Below are 25,678 nucleotides of genomic sequence, written 5' to 3'. Positions count from 1 at the left end.
TCACTCAATATCTATTTGCACTCTTGGCGATAAATAGAATTTCATCTCCTTCCTCTCTGTCACACACGTTCTTGCTTGGTTCCCTTTGGAAATCATCGCACAAACTCCGCCTCGGCCCATTGCCTTCTTCTTGCGGCAATAATCACCAGTCATGTGACCCTTCCATCCATAAGCGTGCATTTTAGGTGTGCCACGGCAATTCTTGGCGATGTGGTTTGTTTTGTTGCACTTGGTGCACTTCAACTCACCCTTTTCTCCTTGCCGGATTCACGGCTAGAATTCTTCACGGCAAACACGGCCGCATCCGGTTGTGCTGAGCTTTACCGCTGTCACTTCCGATTGCTTCTCATGCCCTTGAGAACTAGGAGTGCGCCTTGTTCACGTGGGTAAGGGATCTTGCAGCAAAGTGTTGCTGCGAACACTTGTATATGAGTCATTGAGACCCATGAGGAACTTCATGGTCTTTGCGTGTCCAAATATGCAGCCATTTCTTTGAGATATCCACAAGTGCAGATTGGGAATGTGCACAAAGCGTCACGTTCATCCCATAGTCCCTTCAATTTCGTGAAGTAAGATCACGGACATACTTCCACGCACACGATCATGAATCTCGTTCTCGATATTGAGCGGTTGAACCACGTTCACATGTGAGAATCTCTCCTGATTCGACCACATCGCTAGCATTCTTGCATTTAATCATGGCTGCTTTGGCGATGTCTTTTGACATCGACCCTAGCCCAAGTTTGGACCAAAGTATTGCAACGATTCCACTGCTGCCATTCACTTGGATCCTTCCCATTCGGCTCTTTGATCGAACCGTCTATGAGTCCGACTTTGTTCTTGACCATTAAGGCCATAGTCATGGATTGTTTCCATGTGCTGTAATTATCTTCGACCAAGGGCTGCGGCACAAGAATAGCACCGGGTTGGTCTGAATAATGAAGGTATAGTTGGTGATTGGGATTATCCCACTTGGTTTCCGGCCGTGCCTGATGGTTTGCTTTACGCCATGGAGGTCGGCTAGGGTTTTGTTGTGTTTTTGGTTATTGCCCAGATCAATGCTCTGATAACATGTAAGAAAATGATATGTAATTGATTTGTTATTCTATTCAAGAGGCAGAGCCACAAACTTATAGTTACAAAAGCATCCTAATGTGGTTCCTACGATCAAGCTAAATCATTCACAAATAAGGAAAGGAATTGTTTACAATATTGACAGAATCAACATTCCATTCTAAGCTCGATCTCCTTCAACATTTTTTTTGTCCTAACTCTTGCTTGAGCCACCCTTTCAGGTTTTCAACTCAATGGAATTTCTTATGCTCTAACTTTTGCTTGGATTGCCCTTTCGAGTTTTCAATCCAACAAGCCACTTTTTTTTTTTTTTTGGGTGTTTGCGGAGTTTAGGCTCATGCTGCCAGGAGCTGGTAGTCATTTCATACATAGTATCATTTCAAGAACTTTCCGTTGATAGGGCCGACTCTTAAACTGTCCTTAGCTACGATCTTGTAAGCATCACTTGTGTATACTTCTTGTACTACGTAGGGCCCATCCCATTTTGCAGTAAACTTGCTTCTGATTTTGTGTGTTGTGATCCTAGGTCTACGTAATGCGAGAATGAGATCTCCTACCTCAAAAGATCCGGGGTGGACTTTCTTATTAAAAGCATTGGCCGAGCTTGACAACACTCTATCGTTGCTGCGCTTCGAGTCTCTTTTCGTCTAATGCTTCTAACTCTTGGAGATGAAACTTCGCATTCTCTTCATTAGTTAATCCTTCTTGTATGGCCATCTTTAATGATGGAATTTGACTTTCTAGAGGCAAGGACTGCTTCAAGCGCTAAATGCAAGCGAGTCTTGTGTAGCCTGAGTAGGTGTCCGCTAGGTCATCCAATAAGCCCATAATGCTTCATTTATCCTTTCATGCCAATCTTTCTTGGTTCTCCCAACAACTTTCTTCAACAGGTTGCAAAGAATTTTGTTGAATGCTTCTGCAAAGGACTGTTGGCCGGGGCGTTGAACATTGAAGAGTTGCGTTGCTTGAAACCGAATGGCTTTCCATTATCTGTGATGATGTAACGTGGCTGCATACCAATGAATGATATTTACTTTGATAAAGCTCACTACGTTTTCTTTCTTCACTTCCTTTAGATGTACAACTTTTACCCATTTTGAAAAATACTATGTGGTTGCGAGGATGTAAGAATGACTGTCGGAAGATTTGGGTGCTATTGGTCCCACCCCATCAAGACCCCATGCATCAAATGGCCATGAAGTAATTGTAGGACGTAGCAGCTTCGACGGCTGGTGTATAAAGTTGGCATGGAATTGACATGTAATCCTTGACTATAGTCGGCCAATAGTAGCTCATCCTCTTTATTTGGAAATGTAGCTTTGGTCCTAATTAATAAGCTCCACAAATACCTGGAGTGAGCCTCCTCCACTGCTTTGGATGCATCTTCTTCAACCAAGCGTCTTAGAAACACGCCTTCAAATGAACAACGGTAGAGAATTTCTTTGTAATAAATGAATCTAGGTGTCTGACGTCCTACCTCTGATCGATGTCTCGAATTATTTGGCAGTTTCTCGTGCTCAAGATAATCAATTAAAGGTTGTCTCCAGTCGTCAACGTCAATGGACAATACTGAAATAACGTTGACTCCTTATTACGATGACCCAAGTGCTAAAGGAACAACCTAACAGTGGCAAATTAGAAGATTCACCGTTTCATCTTTTGTCAACGCAACGTAGCAGCAAGGTTGGCTAAGGAATCTGCCATTCCAGCATCATGAAGTCAAACTTTTCAAGTAACTGTGCGGCCATTTGGTGATATGGAATTAAATCATCCTAACCTCGTAATGGGTCAATAGCTGGTTGATTACTAATATGGAGTCACCATACACTTCTAAGCTTGATATCTTCATCTCCACAGCCATTTGGAAGCCCATGATCAAAGCTTGGTATTCTACAACATTGTTTGAGCAAAGTTCTCTTACGAAGAATGAATAGGGTAGTATGTGTCTCTCGGGTGATACAAAGACAACGTCATCCCCTGTCCCGTCTATACGAGCCGATCAATCAAAGAACATCATCTAAGTAGGAGAAATGTCAGTGAAGAAGACTTGTTCATCGGGTAAGTCAACTGAAATTTTCCAGTCTGCTGGAATTAGATGATCGGCTAGGAAGTTTGCAACAATTTGACCCTTCAAGCGCCTTTGCTGGAGTGTAGATAATTTCATATTGATTGAAAAGTAATGCCCACTTGGCCAAACACCCCGTCAAGACTGGTTTTGACATAACGTACCTCACCGGGTCAGCTTGTGCAATTAGATGAACTGTGAATGCTTGCATGTAGTGCCTTAACTTTTGAATAACAAAAATAAGTGCAAGACACATCTTTTCTATAGGCGTGTAGTTTGGTTCGGGACCAGTAAGAGTTCGGCTTAGATAGTAGAGTGCTTACTCTTTATGTGACTCATTCTCTTGCGCCAAAAGGGCTCGATTGATCTCTCTTAAGCCGCAATGTACAATATGACTAGTCTGACTGGAATAGGAGCTCCTAACAGTGATGAACTCGATAAATACTTCTTTATGCTCTCAAAGGCATTGTGACAAGTCTCATCCCAAACGAATGAGACATCCTCTTTCATAAGACGACTGAATAGTTGATACCGCCCTACTAAGTTTGAGATGAATCGCGGAATAAAAGTGAGACATCCTTGTAAACTTTTCAACTCACGTAAATTTCTTGGCTCAGGCATATATCAGATGGCTTCAATCTTAGACTGATCCACTTCAATTCCTCGATGCTTAATAATAAGAAATTTACCTTCAATGACGCCGAAAGCACACTTCAAAGGGTTCATCTTGAGTTGGTATTTCCGCAATATGTTGAACACCATTCTCAAGTCTTTTAAGTGATCTTCTCTTCTTTGTGACTTGATCACCAGGTCATCAACATAGCATTTGACATTCTTGTGAAACATGTCACCAAAGATCTTTTGCATTGCATGTTGATAGGTTGCACCTGCATTCTTTAGGCCAAATGGTATCACCTTGTAACAGTAAATTCCTTTCGGAGTGTGGAAAGCTATGAGCTCTTCATCCTTTGGCGACATTCTTATTTGATTGTATCCAGATGAACCATCCATGAAAGATAAAGGTTCATGACCTGTGGTTGCATCTACCATAAACTCAATTATGGGCAATGGAAAGTCATCATTCGGGCAAGCCTCATTTAAGTCTCGAAAATCAACACAAATACGAATTTGTCCAGTAATCTTCTTCTTCACTAGAACAATGTTCGCGATCCACATTAGATATTTCACCTCCTTAATAAATCTGGCGGCAATCAACTTCTCGACGTTGCGTTCCAGGCTTGACTGCAAGGTGATGGACAACAACTTTTGGATTGAGGCCATCTCCTTATATGTCCAAGCAAAGACATCTTTATACTCAAGTAAGAGTTGATGATATGATTTCTCTTCACTAGGGTTCAAAAGTGCACTAACGAAGATAGGTCTTGGGTCTTCATTTGTACCCAAGTTGAGTTCTTTTAATTCATCTACAGTCGCTTGTTCCCCATCTTCTAGTGTGGCAGGGGCATTATGAACCTCATCCTCGAAAGGTTCCTTTTCATCGAGCTCGTTAATCGTAACGTGATGAACAGTTAGGACCTTTGTTTCTTCATCATCACTTTTGTTTTGCTAACTCAAAGTTTTCTGAGTATGTATGATTGTTCATCGTTTTACTTTGAGTTGGTCATCTGAAATTACCTCTAATGTTGAGTGATGTTTCATACGTGATGGGATTAAGCTCAGAATTTCATTTTCTTCTATCGAATCAACATGAACTCTACTTTTCAACTCTTGTTGGTTTTTCTCTTCGGATGGCTTGCTTGGAACTCCGAGTTTTTCTAAGCGTCGATCCGTGTGGGCGATCGAATTGCCCTTTGACTATTATATCCAGATATCCTTTTGAACACAGAGGGTCGTGATGTTGATTCTTTGATGTGGCTAAAAACTAAGGTCCGTTGGGTAGGCTTGGCTAAACGGTCAAACACTGAGGCTTTCTTCGTAGCCTTTAATTCTTCTTCCTCTTCGACCACTTCGATACTAATGTGTTGAGCGTTTGCCTTCTTTTCTTTCCTTCTATCGGAGATCTTAACAGGTGCAATATGAGTAAAACCAGGGCCTGCTCTAGTTGAGTTGATTACGTAACCTTGCTTCTTCAACTGCTTTTGGGTTTCATTCGGGTCATGGGTCCTTTATCCAGTGATTTATGGATTAAGCTCTCCCAGCAAAGTCATAACCTGCCTTTGAGATGAGCTTATAGGCATTAGGATCAAAACCTTCTTTAGTTCTTTTGACAAGAAGAGATTCGTGTCTTGTTGCATCTTATGATGGTCTGATGAACCTTGGTATAGAAGATTTCGAAACGTTTGAATTGCTCAACTTGGGCAAAGGCATGGTTGTCGACTCCTTCAAAAACTTCATGTCACTTTCCCCTAACTTCCTTGGTTTTACTTCTTTTCCAAATGGGGATTGTCCTTCCTTTCGTCAATATGATGAAACATAATGAAGAATAGGAATGGACACCTTCTGTGAATCTATCGGTGATAATCCCATTTGTCCAAATGAAGTGCTTTTTGATTTCTTATCTTCTGTGAATCTATCTTCAATGAAAGGCCCTTTGAATGCTCATCTGTTCTTGGTATGGCCTTGCCTGTCGAGTGAACCTCAACTAGACTAACTCCAGATGCCATGTCTTCATCCATGTAAAACTTGGCGTCGGCAAAATAAGACTTGACTTCATTAAATGGTTTGACGTCACCCAAGATTTTCTTCACTCCACCTCTGTAAAATTTGAAACACTGATATAAGGTCGAAGGCACTATTTCATTTTCATGTACCTATGGCCTTCCTAAGAGAATATTGTAGGAAGTCTTGGCATCAATCACGTGAAATAAGGTGTTTGACTTTAAATCACCTATCACGAGCTCAATTCTGATCATGCCCATTGCTCTTGGCCCTCCTTGGTTGACGCCTTGAATCATGAGATGACTTCGAGACAATTCGCCCATGGTAATGACTAACTTCATCATTGTAGACTTAAGCATGATGTTTACTGCCGAACCTCCATCCACGAGCATGCGACTAAGTTTTTGTTCTCTCACATACCCTGAGATATTGGAGTGCGATGGTGAATCCTCTGCCTGTGCTAAGAACTTTTGCTCTTCATGAGTTTCAAATTTTCATTCGAGGCATTTTCGTTATCACTTGATAGCAAGTCGTCATATGGAACTGTCTCCATTGGCCTCTTACGAAGAACACTTTGGCAAAGTATTCTCCTAGCATAATTAGAGTCCATGGCCCTTGGATTAGTGCTCCACTTTCTTAGTCAGAGTCTCTCCTCACCATAATTCTAGTTTTGCTCTTAGAGTGTTGGTGCGAGCCTTTCTTTCGCCGCTCCTTCTTTGATTGAGCATTTTGTTATTCAGGAATGTGCTCCGTACGAGACTTCCGCCGAGTAACAAGCGTCCATCCTTCATTGTCATCGAAGGTGAGTCACCAATGAAGCCATCATCACCTCGTTTGTTTGGTTCGCCAGCCACTTCTTTGGTACACAGATCAGTTACCTTGTGTATGCCTCTTGTTGATTGAAACTCCGATCTTTGCGACAATGTAGGCAACGACACCGAGTTCAAGGATCCAAACACAATTGAGGCAACGTTCACATCTGCAATTTCGTCAGCGTCCAACTCAATCCTTCCTTGCCTAGCTAAGTTCATAATTAGCTCCTTCAACACGAAACACTTCTCTACTGGATGGTTGATGATTTAGTGGTACTTGCAAAACTTAGGGTCTTTAACCCAGATCCTGCGGCGCTTACATTCAGCAATTCGATCACCTTTTTCAAGCAAGTCCTCAAGCACACCTGTGACATCGGAGTTAGGGAAAGGGTACATTTTTTCCTGCAACTCTTTCAAGATGCGTTGACGTCTATCCACCTCTCGGGATGGCTCCATCCTTTTGACTTCTCTCTTCTTATCTCGGGTGGAGATTTTGACCAAGACACTGTTGATTGTCATTGCTTCCTTGGTAAGCTTTTTGATAGGCTTATCTGTCTTTTGTCCAAAAACTCTCATTTTTATGCTCCATGACAGGCTCATGCTTTCCTCCGTGGCTAGCTATACTTAACTCCATATCATGGGCATGAGTGGCTAGCTCCTCAAACGTGCAGGCTTTAATCCCTTGTAGAATGTAGAGTAACCCCCAATGCATCCCTTGAATGCACATCTCAAATGCCGATATCTCCAAAAGCCTATCCTTGCAATCTAGGCTTAACGAGCGCCACCGATTGATGTAATCGACGACAGGTTCATCTTTCCATTGCTTGGTAGTTGTGAGTTCCATCATACTCACGGTGCAACGAGTGCTATAAAATCTATTCAAAAATTCTCTCTCCATTTGATCCCAACTATCGAGGGACTCGGACTCTAAGTCTACACACCAATCAAATGCATTTCCTTTCAAGGAACGAACAAATTGTTTCACCAAGTGGTCACCCTCCATCCCAGCATTGTTGTATGTTTCGACAAAGTGTGCAACGTGTTGTTTTGGGTTGCCTTTTCCATCGAATTGTTGGAATTTGGGAGGTTGATATCCTGTCGAGGTTGTCTATCCTCCTAGTATATGGCTTGGAATATATGAGCGTGTCTCGAGAAGGTGGTTCGTATTGAACTCTGATGGTGTTCACGATCATGCCTTGCAGTTGTTGGACCGATAAAGAACCTATCGAGGCGGCATCACCTTCTTCGTGCAACTTCTCACCCGACTCTATTTCATGACCCAATCCTTTCTCGCTAATTTAGCTTAATAATGTGGTCCTTTCTTGTGTACTTCTTGACCAAGCTCCTTATCCTGATGTGCCTCCAACTTGTTAATGAGAGAAGTAATCTGCGTATCTTTCTCTTCAACCATTTTAAATCGATTTAGTGACCGCCGCTCATATGAGCAGTTGTTCTTCAATAGACTTGCTCCTGTCACCATGAGTTGCATGGCCATAGAACAAGACTCACATATGGACGCCGAGGGTTTCGAGGCAATCTTCTTCTATTGGTCGCCATCACGGGGATCCATGATGCGAGCTTTGTGCTCGAGTCGTATCTGAAATAGGTGAGTGAGCGTTCTCTTGAATTCTTTGAGCCAAAAAAAACTCCTTTCTTCGTTCCGAGAGTTTTTCTCATCCGCTCAGGAGGTATTCTTCATTGCCCCCAAGAAGGCTAGATTGATAACCGGTTCACACCTTCGGTTCACATCCTTCACCTTGGCTTCAGTCGGTGTGGAAGTGACATGTTGAGTTGCATATATCGCCTTGGCCTTGCTCGGAGTGATGACCCAGTGAGTCTCGGCTGAGAAGGAGGCACTCACGCTTTTGCCTCTCATTGCAGGAACGGTTTGAATCTTCTTAGAAGCCATTGTTTTCGGTGTCTTGATTGATTTCGAAACTGGAAAAAGAGATGAGAGGAAGAGAAGGTCCCATTGGGCGTGCCAAATTTGTAAACACGAATTTCCTGCGACAATTAAGACAAGAACACATGTACAAAATAATATTTGTATTAATAAAATTTAGGGTTACAACCTCTGTATTAAATCATCTGATTCGATCTCCAAAGGATTTAAAGAAAATTTGTGTTTGATACAAGGGTAGTAGAGACTTGATCTTGATCAAACAAGGTAGCACAAGGCTTGTTTGGTGTTTGGATTTTTCTAAGGTGGAGGAACTGGCATGTATTTGTTGTGCTTGGTGGTTCTTCGAAGTGAGGTGAAGAATGCAAAGAGTTTTCTGTTTCTTCTGAATGCTTGTTTCGTCTAAGCTCCTTTCTTTCGTCTTGAGGCCTCTTATTTATAGGCTCCTGCAGGATGCTTGACCTAAATAAGTTTCCCTCTTTAAGACCTTGTTTTGTGGGATTTTGATTTGATTTAAAATCAATTCCAATATTTTGGCAATTTAACCAAATTATCTTCAATTGATTGACTTGATTAATATTTGATATAAACCAAAGTCAATCACAAAAGATTCTTTCTTTTAATTTTGTCTTCACTTTGAACCGTTTGATGCACTCCGTCAGATGTCGACACGTGTCACTTTGACAACTAATTCGATTTTGATGAGTCATATGCCACATGGGCGAATTATGGGGCCCACAATTCAATCCACTGAGCCCTAATTATTTTATTATCTAATGGAATTTATTCCACCAAAATTCCTTCGTCTACAATGAGATTGAACAATGATGAAAGCAGTATTAGGAGCAGCAACAGATTAGTCGTCCTTGGTCATCACAAGAAACTAAGGGTTTCAAGAAGAATGAAGATGGGAGGTGATGTGGAGCGGCTATGTTTAGAGCCAAGGAGGCGAATCGTCTGGGAGATATGGCGGTGGCTTCTTCGAGTCGATGCTGCCAGATTTGACAGTGGCTGGTTCGTCGCAGCGGACCAGAGAATTTGCTTGATGGTTTTTTCTTTTTTTTTGAACCTGGGCTTGGTGCCAAGAAGAAGAATATTATTTGGTTTTGTTGTAAAATCAAAGGTTATGGATGCCCACCATAAGTCTATTTTAATTCCTCCATTATACCTATCATTATAGGGTTGTAACCTATGCACTAAATACATATTTATCATTGGTTATTATGTTTTGTAACATACCACTTAAGGGTGGTAAATGGTGATGTATTTCCTATGCCTATAAATAGTAGGCATTAAAGATGAATAAGACACTTGAGCATTGAGCTATTGAGAACTACTCTTACCTTTCATATACTTTCTCTATTCAGTTTTATAACACGTTATCAGCACGACTCTATTACCAGTTGAGGATCTTGGCTTGGACTTGGTATAATTTTCTTACCTAATTTCTTATTTTATTTCGAATGATGCTATAATTTTATTTTTGTTTCACTAACCAAGTTTCTTTGAGACATAGTCCCACACATGTTGATTAACTATAATACAGAAGGATGCTATGACTCGAAGTTTGGTTCTACCATGTTCTCAGTTTTCTTTACTAACCAATTGTGCAGGGTCTTCATTTGTTTATTTAATATACACTATAACATGCATATGATTTTATATATTATAATATATAAATAATCGGTTGCATTTTATAAAGATGAATTTTATTTAGAACCCGAAGTTCACATCCTAATGATTTAAACCTGAAGTTTTAAATTAAAGAAATCCAATAAATCTAGAACCTAAAGTTCTAAGTTATATAATTATTTTAGAGCCTAAAGCCCTAAATGTATAGAACTCAAACCTGTAGCTTTGAGTGACTAATTATGCATATGTTCATTTATTTAATATTTTTTTAATAATATGATAATTTTTATTATTACTAAGGCATATTTTAATTTTTCATGTTTACAATTAATTAATCCTGAAATATTTGATTTTTATTTTTAGACATATTCAACAATGTCAAATCTCACGAAGCTTGAGTTTGTTGCACTTGACATTTCTGGCAAGAACTATTTGACATGGATCCTTGATGCTGAAATTCATTTGAATGAAAAGGATCTTGGAAATACCATCAAGGAAGGAAATGAAGCATCCCTACAGGATCGCTCGAAAGCTATGATTTTCCTCCGCCATCACCTCCATGAAGGATTGAAATCTGAATACCTTGGGGTGAAGGATCCTACTATCCTATGGAAAAATTTGGAAGAAAGGTATGTCCATTAGAAGAGTATAATACTTCCAAAGGCTTGTTATGATTGGATGCACCTGCACTTGCAGGATTTCAAAACAGTGAATGAGTATAACTCAGCAATGCTCAAAACTGTCTCTCAATGGAGGTTGTGTGGAGACACAGTCACTGATGAAGATATGTTGGAGAAAACATTCACAACTTTCCATGCATCAACCATGCTCCTGCAGCAGCAATACCGAGAAAGGGGATTTACAAAGTATTCCCAACTGATTTCATGTCTCCTTGTTGCTGAACAAAACAATGAGCTTTTGATGAAAAACCATCATTCCCACTCGACTGGCTCAAAATCATTTCCTGAAGCAAATGCAAGCAATCATGACCGTGGTCGTGGTTGTAATTATGGTCGTGGTCGTGGTCATGGTCGTGGTCATTATAATTCTCGAAACCGAGGTGGTTAGAATCATGCCTCAAATAAGAAAAATACACCATACCACCAGAAGTGGAATAACAATGAAGAAAAACAAGGAAAAGGGAAAGGTGTGCAGATTAATTCTAAAAAGAAAAGTGATGAGGCTTGTTATAGGTGTGGCATGAAAGGACATTAGTCTTGTACCTGCCGTACGGTGAAACACCTAGTTAATCTTTATCAAGCATCAATTAAGGGAAAGGGAAAAGAGAAAGAAACAAACTTCATCGATTTCAGCAACATTTTTTGATGATTTCACTGAGCCAATGGATATCACCCATTTGGATGTGTCAGATTTCCTTGCGGAACCAAGTGGCACATTTGACCATTCATACGGTGATGGAAGTACCAACGTTGGTGATGAAAATATGAATGATGGTGATGATAATGCCTGTGATGGAAACCCCAATATTGACTAGTTTTATGTTGCTCTGTTATGTTGCTTTATTTCAATTCAATAAAAGGATATGAACTTATGATTTAAGTTTCAGTTTTTCATTTGTAATGCTTTCAATTCAATAAAAGGATCTATGATCTCATAATTTTATTTTATTTTATTTTATTTTGTTATTATTATATTCATAAACTTATTATATGTATTTTTCTTTAAATGAAGAAGCATGGAAAATGTCAATACTTTGAGCAATTCCAAGATGCAGGATGGAGATGTATGTTTGGTGGACAGTGTAACAACACATACAATCCTTCAGGATAAGAAATATTTTTCCAACTTAAAGCTAGCAAAAGCCAATGTGCATACAATTTCAGGTAGTGCAAAGCTAATCGAAGGCTCTGGAAGAGCAAATATAATATTACCTGGAGGAACACACATTCATATCAAAGAGGCTTTATATTCTGTCAGATCCAGAAGAAATCTGATTAGTTTTAAGGATATACGTCTTAATGGGTTTCATATTGAAACTACAAATGAGGGGAATATAGAATATCTGCTTATTACTTCTATTGTTTCATGCCAGAAGCATGTAGTAGAAAAACTTCCAGCTTTCTCATCTGGCTTGTACTATACAACTATAAGTGCAATAGAATCAAATATCATAATGAACCAGAAGTTCAGTGATCCAAAGCTTTTTATGCTTTGGCATGACCGACTTGGCTGGTGCGTTGAATAATTCAAAATTCACATGGTCATCCATTAAAGAACCAGAGGATTCTTTTATCTAGTGATTGTCCATGTAAGGCTTGCTCACAGGGAAAACTGGTCACTAAACCATCTCCCTTGAAAATTGCTAGTGAATCCCCAACATTTTTACAACGAATCCAAGGGGATATATGTGGACCTATTCATCCACCATGTGGGCCATTTTGTTATTTCATGGTTCTAATAGACGCATCATCAAGATGGTCACATGTTTGCCTACTTTCTACTCATTCTATTGCATTTGCTTAGCTTCTTGCTCAAATAATCCAATTGAGGGCACAATTTCTTGACTATCCAATTAAGACAATTCATCTTGATAATGCTGGTGAGTTTACATCTCAAGCATTTGATGATTATTGCATGTCCATTGACATTAGTGTTAAAACATCCGGTTGCACATCTACATACTCAAAATGGATTAGCAGAGTCCTTTATCAAACGCCTTCAAATGATTGCTCGGCCTTTACTTTTAATGTCAAAATTGCCTACTTCTGTTTGGGGACATGCTATATTTCATGCTGCATCTTTGGATCGCATCCGACCAACTGCTTATCATCAATATTCTCCATTACAACTTGTTTTGGGCCAACAACCTAATATTTCTCATTTAAAAATTTTTGGTTGTGCTGCATATGTTCCCATCTCTCCACCAAAGATAACTAAGATGGGCCCTCAAAGACATCTTGGAATTTACATTGGATTTAATTCTCCATCCATAATTAGATATCTTGAATCCCTGACGGGTGATATGTTTATAGCACGCTTTTGCGGATTGTTAGTTTGATGAGACAATTTTCCCGCCATTAGGGGGAGAAAAGGTGCCGCTTCCTAAAGAACGGCGTGAAATTACATGGAATACATCATCATTGTCTCATCTGGATCCATATACAAATCAAAGTGAACGTGAAGTTCAAAGGATCATCCATTTGCAAAGTATAGCAAATCAATTATCAGATGCTTTTACTGACATAAAGAAAGTAACAAAATCTCATATACCGGCTGTAAATACTCGGTAGCGGATTGATGTCCCTGAAGGTCAATATGATAGTACATTAAAGGTACGCTTGAAGCGTGGTCGCCCTGTTGGTGGTAAGGATCCCCGAAAGAAAAGGACACAAGAAGTGCCTATTCCATAAGAAAATAAAAATCCAAAACAAATTAGTACTCTTGATGAGCCAAAGACTGACCAGTTTAAAATTGATGAAGATGTAGCCCCTGTAGAGGCACATACACCAGAAGAAGAACATGCATCATAAGAGATCTCTTTGAATTATATGAGTACAAGAGAAAGCTGGGATAGAAAGAAAGCTATTGTTGATGATGTTTTTGCATACATGGTTGCTATAAAAATTATAAAAGATAATGAGGATCTTGAACCAAAAACTGTTGAAGAATGTCAACATAGAGAGGATTGGCCAAAATGGAAAGATGCGATCCAAGCAGAATTAAATTCCTTGGAAAATCGTAAAGTATTTGGATCAGTAGTCCAAACACCTGCAGGTGTGAAACTGGTTGGATACAAATGGGTGTTTGTAAGGAAACGTAATGAGAAAAATGAAATTGTAAGATACAAGGCACGGCTTGTAGCACAAGGTTTCTCACAGAGACCTGGAATCGATTATGATGAGACATATTCCCCTGTGATAGATGCAATCACATTACATTTCTTGATTAGTTTGGTTGTCACAGAAAAACTTGATATGAAACTTACGGATGTAGTTACTGCATACTTATACGGATCACTTGAGAATGATATCTATATGAAGATCCCATAAGGATTTAAATTGCCTGAAGCAAATAATCCAAAATATCATGATATGTATTCAATTAAGTTACAACGATCCTTGTATGGATTAAAGCAATCTGGAAGAATGTGGTATAAGCGTCTTAGTGAATATCTTATACGAGAAGGATATGTAAATAATCCAATTTGTCCATGTGTTTTTATTAAAAAATCTGAAAGTGGATTTGCTATTATTGCAGTATATGTAGATGATTTATGAAACGACCTGACCCTAATTCCACTTTCAAATCCGGTCAAACACATCTAAGCGACACTGTGGCTGGGCGTCAAAATGACCAAAATACCTAGAAGCAAAAGCGAAACTCTGGGGCCTAACTTGTGGCTGCTGCCCTTGCATGAGGATCAAAACATACATAGTTCTTTTCTTTGTTCCTGATCTGTGGCGGCTTGTTTTATCATGTAAACCTTAATCTAGGACTGGCATTTACGGAGTATCCGAGACTGCTTTACGATCCTGAAATTACCTAAATTAACATACTTGAAATTGATTACGATCCAACGGTTCAAACGTATCGAACCCGAAAATCACACACTAGGCGAGATCCGTTCGGGGTTCAAACGTTATCCGAATTAAGATCCGCGAAATTCTACGTGCTCGTGAGGACTAGGAGATTGTTCTAGGACTGACTGTGGTTCCCACCCTACGCTCACGCGCCGCCCACGCGCCGGAAGCATGTGGTGCCTAAAGCGATAACACTTCGCCGGAAAATCTCAACATCTCGGCTCAAGACTCCTATCCTAGGTAAAACACCCTATTTGGAACCACTTTTGTTCTTGGACCTACCCCAAAAACTGGTCAAAAGTGGCCAAAATAGTGACCCGAAAACCTGCTAAAATCTAGCTTAAAAATCGAACGATCTACGCTTGAAATCTCTGAAATCCTACTCAACCAGCATGTAGAGCATGAAAAATAACTAGAAATCCATACCTCACTCGACTAATTTGGTGGTCGGAGGGGGAGAGCAACGGCCGGTGAAAGTTTAAGAAAAATTTGTCTAACACCTTTGCTTTAGTAGGTGGCGATTCAGCGACACACAAGGGCGGATCACAGCTGGGATGGGTTGAGACTGAAAGAGGGGAGTGAGGTGGTCATTTGGCACTGATCTTGCTCAATTTGGTGGTCGGAGCTGAGAGAAACCGTCTCTTAAAGTCGGCTGGTCGAACTAGAGGAGGAGGAAGAAAACTGGGTTTTAAAAACTGAAGTTTGAAGTATTTACGGTTATGCCACTGAACTTCTTTTCATCGTAACTCCTTCGTTACAACTCCGATTTGAGTCCACTACGTGTCTACGGACTCGTTTCATCGCGCTCTACGCAACGGTATAACTGAAATCCCTAAATTCTTTTCCGATCAAAAAGTCAACTTTTGACCTAATAAAAATTCTAAAGGTATTTTAGTCTTTTTCTCAAATAAATTAATAATTAAATATTAATTTTGGGTTTGGGTTATTACAATCTACCCCCCTTATAAAATTTTGTCCTCGAAATTTACTTACCCATCACTCGAAAAGGTGAGGGTACTAAGCTTACATTTATTACCTTGGTTCTCAAGTTTGCTCTTTTTAAAACTACATTCACATTTGCCTTTCAGAACTGTATTTATAGGGCAATCAATAAAATCAGAGGGCCACATATTAAATCTGAATAACTGAACTGGCTTAAGGAAATATAAAACTCTAGAATGTTTGCTAATTAACTGAATTTCTGGTAACTTAAAATTATGCCCTTAATCGATCATTAGCTAAAATCCCTTTTCTTATAAGTATCGACACGGCTGGGCACAAAAGGCTAATTTACCATTTTTAAATGCAATTAACTGAAATTTAAATCACGACACTGAAAATTCGAGTCTCCTCTAAACCTGAATATTCCCCAAAAATATTCTACCTGTAAAACAAGCATATATACATTTATATAACTCATCTGCCAGCATGCATGAACTCATATCCAAGCAATCAAGCATCATAATATTTTTGGCCTCAGGCCACAACAATTCAAATAAATCAATCTGCTAATAAAATTCATCTCAAATTCTTGATCAATAAAGATACTCTGGCAATCTCAACATTCTGACTCATGCATTCTTACTTATGCACGACTTATCAAATATTAATTCTGCTGGAAAACACTAAATGTATAATTTATCATGTTCTGTAATCCTGGTGGACTCGGGAGACATCTGGTCAACACTTTGGTCGCAATCTTACTCCCACGGTGCGGATAACTCTGAGACTCGTGGGGTGAAATATGCTAGAAAAAACTTAAGATATTTACTACTATATAAAACAATGAAAGATAAAGATGAATAAACATACCAAAGTAAAATGGGATGAAATAAAATAAGTTAAAGATCTATAAGTTCCGAAAACCCTTAAACTCTTGCATCAAAACTTACCTAAAACATATATATAAATATATATCCACTTTCTCTCGTGACATAAGTATATCGATTAAGAAAATAATAGTACAGTATAAAATCCTCAATTTAGTTTTAAAAACATCTCAGAACTTAAATCCTCTCCACCTAAGGCGCATTACCATATCTCGATCCGTCAATTCCTTATATCCGTCAATTCCTTATATTCGTCAATTCCTGATATCATCAATTCCTTATATTCCGTCAATTCCTGATATCCGTCAATTCCTTATATTCCGTCAATTCCTCGTATCACCATTGGTGACACGTCCTCGCAGTCTCGGTGACACAAAGTTAATCCAAGGCAACCTCGCGAGATTCGAGGAACCTTGGTCAACTCGATCCGCGTCCTCGCAGGTCTCAGAGTTAACACTTCAATCTGAGCCGCAATCCTCGCAGATCTCGGAGACATCAAGTCCATCCGAGTCGTAGTCCTCGTAGGTCTCAGGGGACCATTAGTCAACCTAAGCCACAATCCTCGCACCACACGGTTCAGGCGTCCCCAATACTCGTGGGGCATAAACTATCTCAAGGCAACTGGGGGGTATCATATGGTGGGTTTGAAAACCATAATTTGTTATTTACATAAACTTTCAATAAACTGGTTCTGAACTGAACTTAAAATATCTCTATATATATATATATATATCAAAATCTGATAAAAACCAAAAGTTATATTTATTCCTTTTCAACCACTGAATATATGCATCAACTACTTAACTAGTTAATTAACCACCTTGCTCTCTGCTTGCATGTTATTCCAATATTATATTTATACTCTTATAACACAATTAATCATATGAGCAAGTATAAATAGGTGATGAATAAACAGATAATTAAACGCTCAACTTGCTAAACCTCAGTTCTCGACATACAAGTATATATATATATATATATTAACATGCATACCAAGTTTTTCAAATGAGAACCTCAACAAATTTTTCAACCATAAGGAATGTCCAGCGATTCTGAAAATAAGGATGCACAAGTAATGCAATGTCCACAAGAAGTTAACCTAATGCTCTGATACCAATTGAAACGACCTGACCCTAGTTCCACTTTCAAATCCGGGTCAAAACACATGCTTACAAGCGACACACGGTGGTGGGTCAAAATGACCAAAATGCCCTAGAAGCAAAAGCGAAACTCGGGGCCCTAACTTGTGGTGTGCAGTGCTGTAATCAGAAGTGCCTATGTACCCTTCTTGAGGATCAAGCCACACGTAGTTCTTTCCTTTATTCTCGATCACATGCTGGTTTGTTTTATTGTAAACCTTACTCTAGGGCTGACATTTCGAGTATCCGAGACTCGTTTTACGATCCGTCAAATGCTATAAGATCCTGAAATTACCTAGATTAACATACTTGAAATTGACTACGATCCAACGGTTCAAACGTATCGAACCCAGAAATCACACACTATGCGAGATCCGTTCGGGTTCAAACTTTATCCGAATTAAGATCCACGAAATCTTACGCTCATGGGGACTAGGAGATTTTTCTAGTACTAGCGTGGTTCTCACCTCATCGCTCACGCCGCCCATGCACCGGCAGCATGTGGTGCCTAAAGCGATAACGCTTCGCCGGAAAATCTCAACATCTCGGCTCAAGACTCCTATCATAGGTAAAACACCCTATTTGGAACCACTTTTTTTCTTGGACCTACCCCAAAAATTGGCGAAAGTGGCGGAATAAAGTGACGAAAACTTGCTAAAACCTAGCTTAAAAATCGAACGATCTACGCTTGAAATCTCTGAAATCCTACCGAACCAACAGCTAGAGCATGAAAAATAACTAGAAATCCATATCTCACTCGATTGATTTGGTGGTCGGAGGGGAGAGAAACGGCCGGTGAAAGTTTAAGAAAAATCATCCAACACCCCTGTTTCGTGGTGATTCCAGCGACCACCACAGGCGGATCACAGCTGGGATGGGTTGAGACTGAAAGAGGGGAGTGAGTGGTTCGTTTGGCACTGATCTTGCTCAATTTGGTGGTCGGAGCTAAGAGAAACCCTCTCCTAAAGTCAGCTGGTCGAACTGGAGGAGGATGAAGAAAACTGGGTTTTAAAAACTGAAGTTTGAAGTATTTACGGTTATGCCACTGACTTCTTTTGATCGTAACTCCTTCGTTACAACTCCGATTTGAGTCCACTGCGTGTCTACCGACTCGTTTCATCGCGATCTATGCAACGGTAGAACTGAAATTCCCAAATTCCTTCCCGACCAAAAAGTCAACTTTTGACCTAATAAAAATTCTAAGGGTATTTTAGTCTTTTTCTCAAATAAATTAATAATTAAATATTAATTTTGGGTTTGGGTTATTACAATTTAAACCTTGTTGGAACTCCTGAAGAGATTATAAAGACTGCTGCTTATTTAATGAAGAAATTTGAGATGAAAAATCTTGGGAAGACTAAATTTTGTCTCGGCCTGCAGATCGGGCATCTACCAACTGGAATCTTTATCCATCAATCAACATATACAGAAAAAGTTTTAAAACGATTTTATATGGATAAAGCCCATCCATTAAGTAGCCCTATGGTTGTTCGATCACTTGATGTAAAGAAAGATCCTTTTCGCCAACGAGAAGATAACGAAGAATTACTTGGTCTTGAAGTACCATACTAAGTGCAATTGGAGCTTTAATGTATCTTGCAAATTGTACACGGCCTGATATAGCTTTTTCTATCAACTTACTGGCAAGGTATAGTTCTACACCAACTAAGAGACATTGGAATGGTGTTAAACATATACTACGATATCTTCGTGGGACAACTGACATGGGTTTATTTTATTCAAGAGGGTCCAAATCCCAAATAGTTGGCTATGCGCTGATGCTGGTTATCTTTCTTACCCACATAAAGGTAGATCACAAACAGGATATGTGTTCACTTGTGGTGGTGCTGCTATATCATGGCGGTCTGTAAAACAAATATTAGTCGCCACTTCTTCCAACCATTCTGAAATATTAGCTTTGCATGAAGCAAGCCGGGAATGTATATGGCTGAGATCTATGATACAATATATCCGAGAAACAAGTGGGTTGTCTTCAATCAATAATTCTCCAACATTACTATATGAAGATAACGCTGCCTGTATTGCTCAAATCACAAATGGATACATCAAAGGCGACAGAACCAAGCACATTTCTCCAAAAAAATTCCACACGCATGAACTTCAGAAGAATGGTGACATAGATGTTCAACAAATACAATCCAGCAACAACTTTGCAGATTTATTCACGAAAGCACTGCCAACTACAACATTCAGAAAGATGGTCAACCGTATTGGAATGCGTCAACTCAAGGATCTTTTTCCAGCATCGGGAGTGTGTCATAATTGAGACCTTCACATCTGTATTTTTCCTTCGTTCTGGTTTTTATCCCACTTGTTTTCCAGACAAAGTTTTAATGAGGCAGTGTCACACGTTCTATATTACACATGGATATGTACTCTTTTCCCTTCGCCTAGGTTTTATCCCACTGGGTTTTATTGGCAAGGTTTTAATGAGGCATACTTCATGCATGGTGGACATCCAAGGGGGAGTGTTGTAAAATCAAAGGTTATGGATGCCCACCATAAGTCTATTTTAATTCCTCCATTATACCTATTATTATGGGGTTGTAACCTATGCACTAAATACCATATTTATCATTGGTTATTATGTTTTGTAACCGACCACTTAAGGGTGGTAAATGGTGATGTATTTCTTATGCCTATAAATAGTATGTACTAAAGATGAATAAGACACTTGAGCATTGAGCTATTGAGAACTACTCTTACCTTTCATATACTTTCTCTATTCAGTTTTATAACAGGTTTAATATTGTTTTGTATTATTCATCTCACAAATAGATATATATAGTACAGCGTAAGGTTACAACCCTAATTCCACTATCACAGAGAGTAATTACATGACTATACTAGGAAATCTAATATTACAAAAAGTTACCTAAAATATAATACAAAAGTCAACAATCCTAGGAAAGTCGCAAAACATTGCCTTATTATATTCTTATATTGACCCAAAAAAAACTGTATTCTTATGTAGTCAAGTTGAAAAGCTTGGTAGTCCTAGATGGTTTTTCCGACCAACCACGGTCGATTCGGGCACTTTAACTACTGCCAAATCCTTCTTTAATTTAAGGATCTTCATCCCGACCACCAAATCCTTGATATCTAAATCACCGACGGTTTACTCCTCCATTCATATTCCAATAAAATATTTTTTTCTATTTTAAGAATAATTCCATTCTATTACTCCATGTCCTATAGACCAAGAACTAATACATCCTAATCCATTCACACCTAGCAATAACAAAGATTTAAATTTAGTTAGGTATAGTTTTCAATAGTAACTCATCATTTTAGTTTATAAAATATTTAATTTATATTTAAATAAGACAAAAATAAAACTCATGCCGAAGCAATTTGTGTGGATCCACTGTGACGTATCAAGCCATACGCCAACTGGAGACTGCTGCTTTATTCAATCCACTGTGACATATTATAATCGATCTTTCCCCTTCCTATTTTGACTAGTCTCATGAGCATTTGGGCACTGCTACTTTATTCAATTCAGAAAATGAACTCCATTTCCTTGTCCCTTGTCTCGCAAGAAAACGAGTAAGTATCTCACATTTTTCAGCTTAAATAATGTTGACTTTTGAAAGTGGTTGGTCTTGGTCAGCAAGTAAGCCCCAAAAGCCCCTTCTCATTTGTCACACTAGTCTTCACTTTACCAATATATATAAGACGTATTGGCCTATGTAATAATGCGGTGACATAACTAGAAAGATGGCCAAGCATAATCCTGACTTAATTATGTGTCGGAAGCAACCCGGAATAGCCATCGGAAGGTTGTGTGAAAAGTGTGACGGCAAGTGCGTAATCTGCGATTCTTTGGTGCGCCCTTGCACGCTTGTTCGGGTGTGCGATGAATGCAACTATGGATCATTCCAGGGCCGCTGTGTTGTGTGTGGAGGGGGTGGAATTTCTGACGCTTACTACTGCAAAGAGTGTACTCAGCTGGAAAAAGACAGAGACGGATGTCCCAAAATTGTGAATTTGGGAAGTGCCAAAACCGATCTGTTCTATGAACGTAAAAAGTATGGTTTCAAGAAAAGATGATCACTTGACGATTAATTGGCAATTCCACCGATGAAGTTGGCTTAGCTCCCCTAAAATCATGTTGTTGTTTTCAGTTTTTTTGGGTTTGTAATACCTCTACGACGTTTTTTTTTTTTCTGGATGAATAAGCTCCTGGTATTTCATTAATGTTTTACGGAGATCCATTTATCATTAAAAAGATTACGTACTAAACCAAGAGGACATTGATCACATTTAATGGAATTCGTAGTATTTATTTTATATTATATGTCTGATACATAATTTTTATTAAACAATTAACAACAATCGAAGGAGATGAATGTTTCCAGCTCAGCGAGTAAACTGAGATGTCTCCTAGCAAGTGAGATTGTCCCCGGGAGCAACACCAAGTTGGTTACAATATTCAGTGAAATACTCAACGCGTTTCTGGACAGTGGCAGGGTTTCCACCATCACATTCAAGGGCACCATTAATGGCTCGTATTGTTGCACCGAAACCTTCTCCAATGACTGGTCGGACGCTGTTCATCCAGTACCACAACGCCGTCTTGAAGGCGATGATGGGGTCAGTGGCAACAGTTTCAGGAGAGTTTAATCCGTCGAAGCCAATGCTCTCTCCGGCTGGGCCGTAGTTGAAGTTCCATGATAGTTGGATGGGTCCACGCCCGTAGTAGCCCTTGTTTGGCTTGCATGGATATTGTGTGTTGCTCTCATCACAGTAGTCCTTTGAGGGTCCATCTATCTCTTCTATGTAGCAGAAATCTGCACAATCAAACATCATTTTTCCTTCAGTTTTTGGGATCCTTTGCTAATTGCGTTTTCGGGTTATATGTAAAATAGCACAATTTAATCAACCTCATATTAATGGCTTAAATATCTATTTATAGAATAAACATATTTGTATTATATTAAGTTTTTAATTGGCCACATAGTGTACAATCTCTCTAATAGAACTTAGACTCATCTACAAGGGATATAACTTAAATTTGTAGTTTCTACTAGGGGTGACAATTAATGGAGCAAATCAGGCCGGGGTACACCATTGCTATCTACGTGTTTGACCGTGGGCACTACTACAACAATCATAAGAAACAACACCAAATATATAACGGCTTTAAAAGTTGCATGTGGAAGTATAAAAATGAATTACATTCTGGACCAACATATGCAAAACATGAATAAAGTGGAAGAAATAATTGATGAGAGAATAAAGGACTTACGTCCAGTCTCATGGGTGACATGGGCAAAGAAGGCAGCAATCTCACGCTTAGAGTCGTCAATGGAGCCAATCTTACCGAACTGATCATAAGACTTGAGAGCCTCAAGAAAGGTAGCTCGGGAATAAAAGTTCTTGCCGGCACAGCTTGCCTCGGCCTGGCCAATTATGCTGTTGAAGAATTCGGGCGTGACTATATCAGCCACCGACACGTTGCTAGTGCTCGGGGTTAGAGGCGCTGTCTTGCACGGCCCTGCTTGGCACCCGGTGCCACAGTAGTCATCACTTGTGCCGCAATACCCATATTTGCTACAACACAAGTCTGAAGCACACCCACAATTTTGTGCCTCCGCATACCCAGCTACAGTTGCAGCTACAATAATAAGGGTTAGAAATATGTTGCTGGGCGCAATGATTTGAGCCATTTTGGTTTCTAAGGCAGGGAATGAAGGTAGAGTTTATTGTTATTTATAGCGGAGCACATGAATAATATTGTGGGCAGGCCACATGTGTAGTTGTGGGTTTGAATTTTGTGAGTTGGGTTTCAAATTGGATTTAATTTTCTAGAAGGAGAGAGTTGAATGACTGGCCTCAGGGTTGACTTTTGACTTTGGCCATGGACGTAGGACAATTGATCCTCTGTTAAGACTTCTCAGGCTCAAATAGAAAGAATAACGTGTGAACTATTAACTCAAAAACATGAAGGAAAAAAAAAAAAAAAGTCAAACATTCTAGGCTCCTTCACAAATTGGCAAATCAACCTCCATCAAATCGGCTGATAATAAAACATTATTCTCTTTTTATATATTAAAATATCAATTGGCTAAAGTGGTGGCAATCATGAAGTTTATTAATTTCTTGATAAAGTAATGAGTGTATTATGTGTTACACAGCATAATCTATCTTGGGTGAGCTGAAGTTTTTCAAATTTTATTTTTCAGAGTGTTACAAGAAAAATCAATAATGGACACAAATATTTGTGATACTGGATGGGGTGGCTGTAAGGGCTATCTGTAATAATTTTGATTTGTTTTCAAGAAATGATGAGAACACTAATTTGGCGTTTTCAAATTTTGTACTTACGCCACTGTCTTCCAAAAAAATTAGGAAAAATTAATCATATAATATCACTGCGTTGAATTTCATGCTTATATATATGTATCAGAGTTATTGTTCGTAACCAGTCCGTGAAGGCAGCTTTGGGTGCATGAAAAAGAGTTCATGATCTTGGCGGCTATCACACCAAGCTGCATGGTTGACCCAAAAAAATAAAACCAAGTCGCATGTCGGCATGTGAAAAGAGAATATAAGAACCAAAAGTAGGAGGTAAAATTGTGCCTGTTGACTTTTGCGATATTGCGTCTTGGTGTATTGCCCTGGGCCACCTGTAATTGTCCGCGTTCACCAGGTCAACCATTCACGCTTACTTGACTAGCTCAGAGCCCGAGAGTGTTAGGAAATAAGTTTGTATAAGAGCAACTCAGCCCATTTCGCTGTCAGAGCCCCTCTATCGATGGCCCAGCCCGAGGCTAGGTAAAAAAAAAATTTGCGTTCCAACGGAGCAGCCCAAGCCTCTGTGTGGACCCTAACCTGGGGTTGGCCCAAAGGCAAATTCGCCTCGAGGTCCAAAATGAGGGTGATGTCAACGCCGACGCTTAAGCCCAACGTGCCGGAAGACAAGTACGCTCGGCGCTCGATTTGATTCCACTGACCTTCATCCAACTGGCGATTTTCGACAATAAAATTATGAAAAAAAATCGAAATTTTTGTTTAAAAAATACTAAAAAATTCTGATTTTTTTTCCTATAAATACCTATAAATACCCTTCACTTTCAACACCAATTCTCATACATTTTATTCTACTTCTACAATTACTCAACATTTTTTTCACTCTTCACTCAACATTTTCATCTCTTTCACCTTGTAATTTTATTTCTTATTTTTATGGCTTCTTCTATTGAAACCGGAGGGGCGTGGAGCACCATGGAAGATGTTTCTTTGTGTGAGGCTTGGCTCCGAGTTTGTCATTGTCCCGTGACAGGCAATGAGATGAAATTTTTCCATATGTGGAAAAAAATTCATGCCGAATTTTGCGAAAAAATTCGGACTCGCCCTCGTACGGAAATGGCATTGTCGAGTAGGTGAAAACTTCTCAACAAAGAGATGGCAAAATGGAGAGATGCCTTGGCAAAAGCGATGAACTTGTATAGAAGTGGGGAAAATCGTACTAACGAGGTAAGTATTTTGTAATTTTCGTTTTATTAAGTTTAATGTCCTAATATATATATGTTGTTAATATTTATTGCATTTTCAATATTTTGTTAATATTTATTGCATTTCAAATATTTTGTTAATATTTCTTGTATTTTCAATATTTTGTTAATATTTCTTGCATTTCCAATTGTTTCTTCATATTTCTTGCATTTTCAATATGTTGTTAATATTTATTGCATTTCCAATTGTTTCTTCATATTTCTTTCACTTCCAATTTATTTGTAAGGTTAATTGCATTTCCATTATTTTTATTTTGTTACTTGCATATCCAATATATTTTAAATATTTATTGCATTTCCATTTTTTTGTTAAATAGCTCATTCAAGCACAGATGTGGTTCGGTGCAACCGGGGGTGGCAAAAAAAGTTTCACCCATCATGAATGTTGGGAGGTGGTGAAATATTGTAAACGCTTCATAATTATTCCCACGGATCCCGAAGTTGTGTTAAACGAGACGTCTCTCCGTGATGCGATGACATCGGATTCACCTCTCGATTCCCCTATGAGTGAAGACTCACCCATCCA

General features: G+C 39.1%; 1 protein-coding gene and 5 pseudogenes across 1 annotated transcript; 2 read left to right on the top strand and 4 right to left on the bottom strand.

The window, feature by feature from the left end:
• Positions 1-1,011, bottom strand: LOC148914466 (uncharacterized; annotated as a pseudogene).
• Positions 1,012-3,763: 2,752 nt separating this feature from the next.
• On the bottom strand, positions 3,764-7,089 carry LOC148914465 (uncharacterized; annotated as a pseudogene).
• Positions 7,090-7,117: 28 nt separating this feature from the next.
• On the bottom strand, positions 7,118-8,479 carry LOC148914464 (uncharacterized; annotated as a pseudogene).
• Positions 8,480-10,477: 1,998 nt separating this feature from the next.
• LOC148914463 (uncharacterized) lies at positions 10,478-11,428 on the top strand (annotated as a pseudogene).
• A 9,922-nt stretch (positions 11,429-21,350) lies between these two features.
• Positions 21,351-21,895, top strand: LOC148914462 (PHD finger-like domain-containing protein 5A pseudogene; annotated as a pseudogene).
• Positions 21,896-21,897: 2 nt separating this feature from the next.
• On the bottom strand, positions 21,898-23,335 carry LOC103322428 (endochitinase EP3-like). The gene is made up of 2 exons (XM_008224343.3): positions 22,884-23,335; positions 21,898-22,425 (listed from the first exon to the last, which is right to left on the bottom strand). Exons 1-2 carry the CDS (start codon positions 23,302-23,304, stop codon positions 22,019-22,021), a joined length of 828 nt encoding a protein of 275 aa, XP_008222565.2. The 5' UTR covers positions 23,305-23,335; the 3' UTR covers positions 21,898-22,018.
• Positions 23,336-25,678: the final 2,343 nt, after the last annotated feature.

The sequence above is a fragment of the Prunus mume genome, linkage group LG8 (genome assembly GCF_029339155.1).
Source record: "Prunus mume cultivar Tortuosa linkage group LG8, ASM2933915v1, whole genome shotgun sequence".
In the NCBI taxonomy this organism is placed as follows: Eukaryota; Viridiplantae; Streptophyta; class Magnoliopsida; order Rosales; family Rosaceae; genus Prunus; species Prunus mume.
Note: the sequence above shows the minus strand (reverse complement) of the source record. Positions and strands in the feature narration are given on the sequence as shown.

Excerpts from the sequence above, each read along its gene's own strand:
- LOC103322428 (XM_008224343.3), bottom strand. The coding sequence starts at position 23,304 with ATGGCTCAAATCATTGCGCCCAGCAACATATTTCTAACCCTTATTATT. Across the intron at positions 22,426-22,883 it reads TGTCACCCATGAGACTGGAC|ATTTCTGCTACATAGAAGAG; the intron begins GTAAGTCCTTTA and ends TTGATTGTGCAG.